The sequence below is a fragment of the Protopterus annectens genome, chromosome 4.part0 (assembly GCF_019279795.1).
Source record: "Protopterus annectens isolate FY-2018-M chromosome 4.part0, PAN1.0, whole genome shotgun sequence".
Taxonomy (NCBI): Eukaryota; Metazoa; Chordata; order Ceratodontiformes; family Protopteridae; genus Protopterus; species Protopterus annectens.
Window position 1 is genome coordinate 1,492,605,439 of NC_056733.1, and position 10,000 is coordinate 1,492,615,438.

A 10,000-nucleotide genomic window follows, 5' to 3' on the forward strand; every position below is an offset into this window, starting at 1 on the left:
TGAGACAGCAATCCTCAATGCTCTACCAGAAGACCTCAAATTTTACAAGAGATGAACCAAAGATACAAGGTAGCCGAGAGATATGCTGACAGATGTTATCTTCCTGGAAGGCTCCTGACAACTTGGTAAACCAGTGCACAGGCTTGTCCATGTACAGCAAACTAAAACACAAATAGAATATGCCATACAGCAAAGTCATAGTAATATGTACCATCAAGGAGGGGGGGGGGGGGGGGGCAGCATTTCAAAATTACAAATTCTATTCTGTCCAACTAGCAGATTATAAACATCTATGACACTTGGAAAACGAAAGCACTCAAGGTTTTCAAATGTCAGCAACTGTTAACGTACACGTGTTTAGCACTGCACAACAACTGGGGCTTCAGCAGTGCTTCAGACTCAGGAGAGACGTCTCTTGTCATTTACTAGATAAAAATCACTAAAACTACAATATTCTCCAGTTTGTGTGAACATACATGAAATGTTTACCCATATAAAAAGGCAAAGCTGACCAAACTATAAAGAACTTACAGAATACATTTTAGAATTTCAGCAGAAGATATCCATAGAAACCATCTTTAAAGACTTGTACAGCCAGGAGATTGAAAGTGCTGATGAACTGCAGTGCAATTTTGTATTCCAGACTATGAAGTCTTCCAAAGTTCTGTTTGGCACACCGAGCTAGTAAATGTTCAACAATCTGCAAACACAGCTATAGGGAATAAGCCCAAACCTGTGCAGCACATCAGAATTAAGTGACTTTAGAACACATTCACATTTTACACAAACCTGACAGGAGAAACATAGGAATTCTCACAGCAACACAAAGGATTCTGCCATTCAATATCTGCCACATTTTAGATGTGAAAAAAGAAAGGACTATAAGCAACACAACTGAAAGCTACACCAACTGCTCCAACAAAATACAAGCATCCTAGAAACTCTGACCATTAAATTAAAACTTTATCGTCATACATACTACATACCTGCTCTGGTGCCACCACTTTCTGCCAGTCGACGCAATCCCTTTTTCTTCAGGATGACGCTACTTCCAATAAGAAAGCTGGAAAGAATAGCCAAACTCAAGCCAATGTAAAAATCATAACTTTTTCCGGTGTGTATAACAGGCACGTTGGTAATGAAGGTCACATTTTCACAAAACGACACTCTCAAATCAACTGCGTTAACTACCTGACAGACAATGTGCTGAGTTGGACAGTACAGGGTAACAAGAGAACCTGTATAAAAAAAAAAAAAAAAAAGTCAGATCTTTTAAAACTGAAAAACATCAAGAATTTTACTTAATGCAATAAACATTTTTGAAAGTGGGCATTCAACAGGCATCTCACACACTAGCAGAAGCACATCTTTAAACCTATTACTAAAAATCTGGTCTGTTGAAGTAAACAAGCACATGTACTTAAATCCAACCATACAGTTAGACATTGTGGAATGTCTTCTCTACATCCTTACAAAAATTTGCAATTCAAGCTTTTTACTTGATGGAACTGTACCCACCGATGTAGAAATGGCCTGTAATCATTTTTCTGTCACCAAAAGCATCTGGGAAGGAGAAAGTGGCTGTGACTCCATGAGACAGCACGTGTTTGAAGTGCAGGAGGAAACAAGAGGACTCCAATCTGATGGCGGAGGAATTATCCCCTGGAAAGGAGGGAGGAATTTCCTTTCACTGGTCACCTGCAACCTTGAACAACCTTCAGGATCCATTTGTCTGAAACATATTGTTACCAAAGAAAAAGTGGAGACTTCAGACCTTTCTGAAAAGGGACTGCCAGGCTGGGACGGACAAGGCCCTTTAAAAATCATGACTACTCCAAAATCTATTTTGTAAACCCTTGCCATTCTTAAGATGTCTGCTTACTAGCAAATTGACCCCAAGAAGGGTTAGACAATCCCTTAGAATAGCTAGTTTTTTTTTGCTGTTTTTTATATATAAATACAGATTCCCAGTATCAGTTTGATCTCTGCAGCAGCGGGGCCAAAAAGTAAATTATGTTCCACATCATCTGGGAGCAGGATTGCCAGATTTCCAAAAAAAAAAACACAACCACAAACACAGGTCTTCCACGTCTTGAATGCGGAACATCACACTTCCACATTAAACAGAAGTAGCTCTGTGTTTAACACGGAGCTACTTCTGTTTAATGCGGAACATCGCAGTTCCACATTAAGCGGAAATAGCTCTGTTTTGATTGGCCCGTATACCGGCATATGGGCCAATCAAAAATCGCTAACCATGGAGCTTCTTGTGTTTAATGCGGAACTTCTGCATTAAAACACAAGAAGCTCAGTGTTTAGCGATTTTTGATTGGCCCGTATGCCGGTATACGGGCCAGTCAAAAAAAAAAAAAAAGCGGAGGCTGCCCGGGATTTAAATCGCCAGTGCGGGACTCTGGATCAGGCTGCTGATCTCGGGACAGTCCCGACCAAATAGGGACGTCTGGCATCCCTGTCTGCGAGGTTCTGATAATGCATCCAGGCAAACCTCAAAACAGTGCAACTCGCAAGAACCCTGAAGTATCGAATCACACACACACTGCAAGATATGGATGACCTGTACAAATGGAAAAAATTAAGCCATTTTAAGGAAGATTTTCTTCACAAGGGGAGACGCTAGACAAACATTCCTCATACTTTCAGAAGTAGAATAAAACTCTAATATTAATTTAAAATTGAAAGAAAATGCAGAAACATGTACGTTTTACCCCCTATACTTAATTTCCCCATGCTTGTCAGAAAGTGAAGGATTGGAATTGAAATGTTTAGCAGCAGGATTAAAAAGCTACAGTTGCTGGGTCAGATTTGGATTTAGGATGAATGTGTGAAAAGTTATGACTGCGGAATCTATCGGCCTTTTCAGGGACAGTAGGCCGTCAAGAAAAACTACCAGGTGGTGACACACATCCTCTAAAGTTGACAGCACCTCTGAAGGATGATTGAAGATTCTGCAAAACAATATCTGCAATAGAGGTTTCTCTCCCCTTTGGAAAACACTGTGATTTTCTCACACTAAAAACACTGGCACAATGTGGAAGGTCTCAGAGAAAGACAGAACCCCCACAGGGAAAATCTCTTCAACCTCAAACAGAAATCTGAGGAGAAAGCCTTGCATCATCTTCCTGTCCCGATTCATACTACTGAATCTCTTCAGGAAATAAAAAAAAAAAAAAAAAAAGACACCCCTATTTTTTTTTAAAAACCAGAAACCCATCTTATAAAATTGTTAGTACTGCTGCCTTCAAGAATTTTGCTGCTCAGTAACATTGCATTTTCTCATAGCTGTGTTGTTGTATTATGACTCTTATTGCTTATGACATTGCATTTTTCCCATGTTTGTATTGCTGCATTATAAAGCTTTACTGATCATTGATGTTGCCTTCTTTGAACATGTTTGAACGTCAAGACCTTTTTCTGTCGAGTTCTAAAGAAAAGGGTGAATGTACGTTTTCATTGCAGGCATATCTTACAGTGTGTTATTGCAAACTGGTGCACTGTTGAAATAATTTGTTTGTGCTATTGCCTTTTAAACTAGAGGTGTCCTCTAGAATAAAAATCGGTCATTCTTGCCACCTTGGTGTGTTGGGCCTATAGGGGTGTCACCAGAGTCAGGTAGGAAGGAACCCATATCTACTTCAGCTACACCTGTGGGTGCGCTACATACATTATACAGAAACACGCACCAATATCTATATAGGGTCTATATTACATAGTTGAAATTTCATAACTTCAACTACCATATCTACGAATACATATGTTCAAAGTTACGGAACTTCGACTACATATAAAAACAAAAAAGGAAAAAGTAAATACAAGGGTATATGCATGGGGGCAAGCCCCCTGCACCCCCACACACCCCCACACTCTTAAATTGCCTTTACTGCACTGTAGCACAACCTCGGAGTTGGTATATTTAAAGAGCGGGGGGCACAGAGGGCTTCCCCCCCATGCATATACCCTTTTAACTACTTTTTCCTTTATATGCATACTCGAAGTTCCATAACTTTGGACATATATGTTCGTACATGTCAGTCGAAGTTACGGAACTTTGACTACGTAATATGGTCCCATATGTATGTATATATACCACTGAGCAATGGATGCTAAATAATCACCTAGCACTCAATGCCTCTAAAACCAAACTAATGCTATTTACCCCCTCTAAAGTCACTTCCTTCAATATAAACACTTTCCCTATTACTAGTCAAAATAACTCACCTCTAGAACTGGTGACAGAGACCAAGTTACTTGGGGTCCAAATTGATAACCAGCTCAAATTCAAATCCCACCTTCAACTAAACATAAAAAAAACATCAAAAACTAGGTATGCTCTACCGACAAAACCATTACCTTACACCTGCCACTAAAATCACTCTACTTCCTTTCTTATCCCCTCCCTTCTCTATGGAGCTCCACTCCTAAATCTACAGTCCTCTCTAATAATGCAACTTTCCTCTTGCTATAACAAAAATCGCCAAATTCGCTACCAGTCACAAATCCTCCACCCACCACTGTTCCTCTCTCCAAAAACTAAAATGGAGAGAACTACCCAATGACCTCACCTACACTCAACTAAGTCTTGCACACAAGCTCATTTTCAACCCCTCCCTCTGTCCCTCCCTTTCTACTGCTTTTAAAATGCACCTACCCGATAGGAGTATTCAAAATCTACATACCAACTCGCCCCCCAGGAATAAATCTTCTATCCTATAGCTTAGCATGCCTCTGGAACTCCCTACCACCATCCATTCGCACAACCTGTAACCACTTCATTTTCAAAAAATCTCTCCATTCACATCTAGTATCTCAGTGGGAATGCTCTTGTTCCCACCCCACATAACTAACATTGGCATGTCCATCTTCCTCTCTTCTCCTGCTTACACCAGAAATGTACTTATTTTCACCCAACTCCTATATTATTATTTCCAATTGTATTTCCAAAAATTCACTTGGCTGCACCTCCTAATGTGTATGCTTCCTAATATACAACGTCTTTTCAGTATTTACTTTGCAACATTCCTCTCTTAGTCTGTATCATATGTAAGTTTCATCACAAGTCTGTATTACCTCTAATGTTTCATGTACTACTGCAAATGTTTGAATCTTAAATTTTTGTATAATAACAACTTACTGTAACCTAGATTATTTTGGAGCTTTTCTCCCCAGGACTCCATTGAAATCGGGTTCATTTTGGCCGTATCCTGGTAAACCAACTGCAAATATATATATATATATATATATATATATATATATATATATATATAAAATCAATAAATATTTTGTGTGTGTGTGTGTGTGTGTGTGTGCGCACATGCAATGAATTATTTACAAAACAAACAGTATAGTTAAGCATTATTAAAATGTATACATTCTAGTAAATGTTGCTCAATGGATTTACTTGGTCACGGTCATACATGCAATCTTGGTTAATGTCTTTGTGTCACTATTTTTTTCTTTATATTGCCAAGTGCATTTAATAAATAAGTGTTACTATCTTTGCCAAAGTTAGAGGTGAAAAGGGTCCTGGGACCACGTCACTTTCCTGGTTTCCAGAGTATAAATAAATATGAATCCGAAAAAAAGTGAACATAAATTGGAGGAACTAGTAAAGCACATTTTAAGTTTGCATTCATGAGAGAGAGAAATCCTTCCACTGAAAGCATTGGGAAGTAGCAGACCAAGTTTACAGTCCTACCACTTGTAAATGTACAACAAGGATCATTTACTGCAGCAAGAGATTTTACAACTCAGCATGAGTGTGGGGGAGGTTTGTCAAATCTTTTTAGGACTACAAAAGACTACTCTTAGAAAAAAAACTGTTCTTTATCTACATTCTTTTGCTGCAAGTAGCAAACAGCAATTTATAACATAGAACAAGCTCCGACAGTGGGATAAACATAGAAGCAGCTCTGTTACAGAAGGTGCGTTTTAGAGGATGGTGCTTCACAGTCCCGCCGTTCAGTCTTTAATAGCATGAGATAACAGCACCACTTCCTTAGGTCTAGCACGAGTCCCATAAAAAAAGAGGACTTCAAATGTTTTCCGGGAAAATGGAATGAAAGCAAAAAACAGGTTTGTGTTACCAAGGCAGGCCCCACCACCTGCCATTTTGAGAGAAGCGCATTAAAACTGTAAAAGAAGCACTTGGGAGTGATTTTAAGGCATTAAAATGGCTCAAAAATAAAGATACAATGAATATACGTTTGAATCTTTTTGTGCCTATAAGGAGGACAGACCATGGGACTAGTAGTTTGTTCCATGGTCAAGCTGAAAATGGTGCTTCTTTCCTGGGAAAAAGTTTAAACTTACAGCTGGTCACTTTTTTCCTCAAAAACACAATAAAAAGCACTGTAAACCACTTTGCCAGCCCCAGAGAGTAAAAACAAATTTTCCACAGAATTTCCTGCCTGTTTAAAAGTTGTTTGGAGAGGTCCCATTTTAAAATTATAGATGGGTCTCATGACAGTCTGTTTAGACTCCTGGATGAAAAATGACTTTTCGGAGCAAGAAAGTACATTTATATAATGTAGAAGGGTTTACCTGCATTTTTAAGAAGTTTCCTCAAGATGCCCAACAGTTTGAGCATGTGGAAGGTGCCCTAAAAGCTTGGGAAACTAGCCAACATATCCTTGGCAGGACATAACCCATATAGCCAAGACTACCTCAGCAGTGATCAATAGGAGGAATATCTCAAGATCCCGCAGGAGCAGTGCTGACCCACAACCACCAAGGAATTCGCACACAGTCTCAAATATGTGAAGCAGAAGAAAAAAATAAATAAAAACAAACACTGCTGAACATTTAGGGAATAGCAAGAAGCTTAAACTATTGTGAAGGACAGCATTGGCAATTTTTTTTTTTAAATGGCAACCTGCCTCTGTTTTAATGGCAAGGTATCCAGGCTTCGTTCTCTTTACCTATTAAATGTTTGTAGTCAATTTGACCAAGCAATAAAAGTTAACCTACTTTTAAAAACATCCTCCCACCCCCTTCACAGTTTTTTTTATTTAGTATTACTTTATTATTAATTCGTACTATTAATTTTTGTTAAATTACTATAGTATCATTTTTATTATTTTTTTTATTGTTATTTTTATTAGGGGCATCTTCAGGTCACTATTCTAACCAGTATATTATGCATCCATCTTGCTAACAAACAGAAATCAGTTAAGCTCTTACTTTGTTGTAAGCCATCACATTTCTTATAGTATATAGATTACTCCTGCCATTTTAAATACTATACTATTTAGCACAGCTGTTTGATTATATGCTGTTAAAATTATTTGTGGAGATAGCCCAAGTCAAGAGTCTGTGGACAGGTGCACCTATCTGGTTAAATACAATAGGTCATTCCACCGTAGTTCACCTTTAACAGCAAGATTCAAGGCCGTTAGATGTGGGCTTTGTTATAACTTAATGAGGAATGCAATTCTGATCTTCAGATTCAGAATAAAAATAATAAGTGTGAAAATGGAGTGCATATATTATGTTCAAGATTTATTTGCGTGTCTGTTGACTTGGAAATGTCTGACAGGGTAAAACCATTTTCAGAGGAGGCCCAGGGAGAAAAGCGCCACATTTAAGTTGCACAATTTTAGGGTAAAAGCATCTGTACGTAAGCTTATTTACAAGACTTAAATATTCAGAGCATTCTTATATATTATATATATATATATATATATATATATATATATATATATATATATATACATACATACATACATATACACACACACACACACACACACACACACACACACACACACACACACCAGTAACGCTACAGAACTGCCAGCGTTCCCACTATGTTCATACATGCTGGACAGAAGATAAGCCACAGTGCATGCTCCCATAAAAACTAACCTCTGCTGTTGGCGATTGTGAGAAATCACCCAAGATACCAGACTGGCAACCATAGCCAGATGAGAACCTCTCCCCTTATGGCAGAGGTCAACTTCCTGGCCGACAGGACTGCCACTTTCCTGACTTGGAGCTGCTAATAAAACCCGACTGCTGTCCAGGTGAGCAGAGTTTACTTTTGTATGAAAACATTCACTCCCCCACCAAAGCTCTCAATCAAGGTTATAGTACTTGCATTCAGTCTGGAACCCTCAAACTGAATGCAAATAGTGAAATTTATTTTTTTTTTTGGTTGAACATGGTAAAGCAGCCTTCAGACTAGAAATCTGCCTCCAACTTTTAAGGAGAGGCCCCTAACTGTTAAATTAGTTACCATACTAAGACATGTATACACATCTTTACAGGAAGTTTGACTACACAAACATTAAGTAAATGGCTCATATTCAAAGTACGACAAGATATCTCTCAGCTATGTTAACTCCTTCAGTATTGAGCAGCATGAGGCTAATCAAACCTCTTGCTTCCCAAAGTTTTTAATCCAGTAAACCCTCTTATAAAGCAAGTGCTTATGCAGTTCCCTGTCAGAAGATTACAATGTCAAAATCTCAGGGTGGTTTAACATTGAGCAAACATGATCAAAACAGGAAGCACAGTACCACCAGCAGGTAAATGCATGGGGAAGTGAATTGAGTACAATTGCGGGACAGCAGGAACAATCTCTTCTCCACCAATCTCCAACTTGATGATAAATTGGCAGGGGATTCTCCCCCACAAAAAACAGGACCAGGTCAATACAGCAATCTACTGGCTGAAATTTAGCTCAAACTTCACACTTCCTCCCAGCTATCACCACACCAGGGACCAGGTGTTGGCAGTACTCGCTACAGCCAACACCACCGCCTCACTTGAGGCACTCAAACTTCAACCTTGAAACATGTTACATTCCAAGTGAATGGAGGACCACAGCAGTCATTCCCATACTCATGGGAGGACCATCAACTGACCAAAGGAACTACAGACCCATCAGTCTAACAAAGTCTAATATGCAGAGACATGGAACAAATTATCATGGAAATAAGGACACTGGCACCTACAGACACCAGACCCATCCCAATTTGGCTTTGTTAAGGGAAGGTCATGCCTACATAACCTGGTAGACTTCTTTGAGATGGTCACAAAGGCAATGGACGAGGGTAAAACTGCATACAGCGCATCTTGACCTGGCTAAAGCACCTGATACAGTTAGCCCACACCTGTTTGGCACCTACTTCTTGGAAGTAAATGCCAATGTTAAAAAGCCTCCAAGTTTGCAGAGGACTGTAAATTAAGAGCTATTAGATACCCCCCAAAGGTACAAATATCTGCAAGTGGACTTAACACAAAACAAATAATGACTGATGACAAATACATGGCCTAAAACTCCATGTAAAAATGCATTATAATGCACTTTGGGAAGCTATCAATGCAAGTTAATTACTCTATTGATAACCCCCCCCCCCCAAGAGTCAACACAGTAGTGAGATCCAGGGACATTTGTAGACCGTAATCAGAGTTTTCACCAACATGTAGCCAAGATAAGAATCAACTTGTAGGGAAGGGTATGGCATCCAGGTCCAAGGAAATAATGACACTCGACCCAGCTCTTATGAGACCCATCAATGGCATTATCTAACCAGACACTTGCAACAGATTGAATTCTCCTGATGGGCGTTCCAAGTATGAATACCCTTGTCCTACAGTGATCGTCTGAAGGCTCAGTCTCTGTATTCAGCCTTCTATAGGCTGCCGAGAGGGGATCTTTATCTGGCTAAAAAGGCTTACTCAGACCCAGCCCTGACAGGTCTGTTATACAAGTGCAAAACAACAGCACCAGAAATACTAGTTCCAGGGATCTGAATTTCACTTGTGACAAACAGAACATGCTGGACACAGAATTGTTCTAAAGGATCCCTGAATCATGGAATAAACTCCTCAGCCAAGTCAAAAACAAACCATCCCTGACCCTGTTTAAACAAAACCATGACAATCTGATGAGAAATTGTTAAATTCACACGCTGTCTGGATCCCATGTCCCCTATGTACAGGCCCATTAAAAAGTATTACCCCCCCCCCACAGTTAACC

At 39.3% G+C, this 10,000-nt stretch overlaps 1 protein-coding gene across 1 annotated transcript in view; it reads right to left on the bottom strand.

The window, feature by feature from the left end:
* Positions 1 to 10,000, bottom strand: part of NIPAL4 (NIPA like domain containing 4) — a 250,649-nt gene that overhangs the window by 210,739 nt on the left and 29,910 nt on the right. The window contains exon 2 of the mRNA XM_044069333.1: positions 987 to 1,238. Within this exon, the coding sequence (XP_043925268.1) occupies positions 987 to 1,238 (252 nt within the window). The remainder of the gene's footprint in view (positions 1 to 986; positions 1,239 to 10,000) is intronic.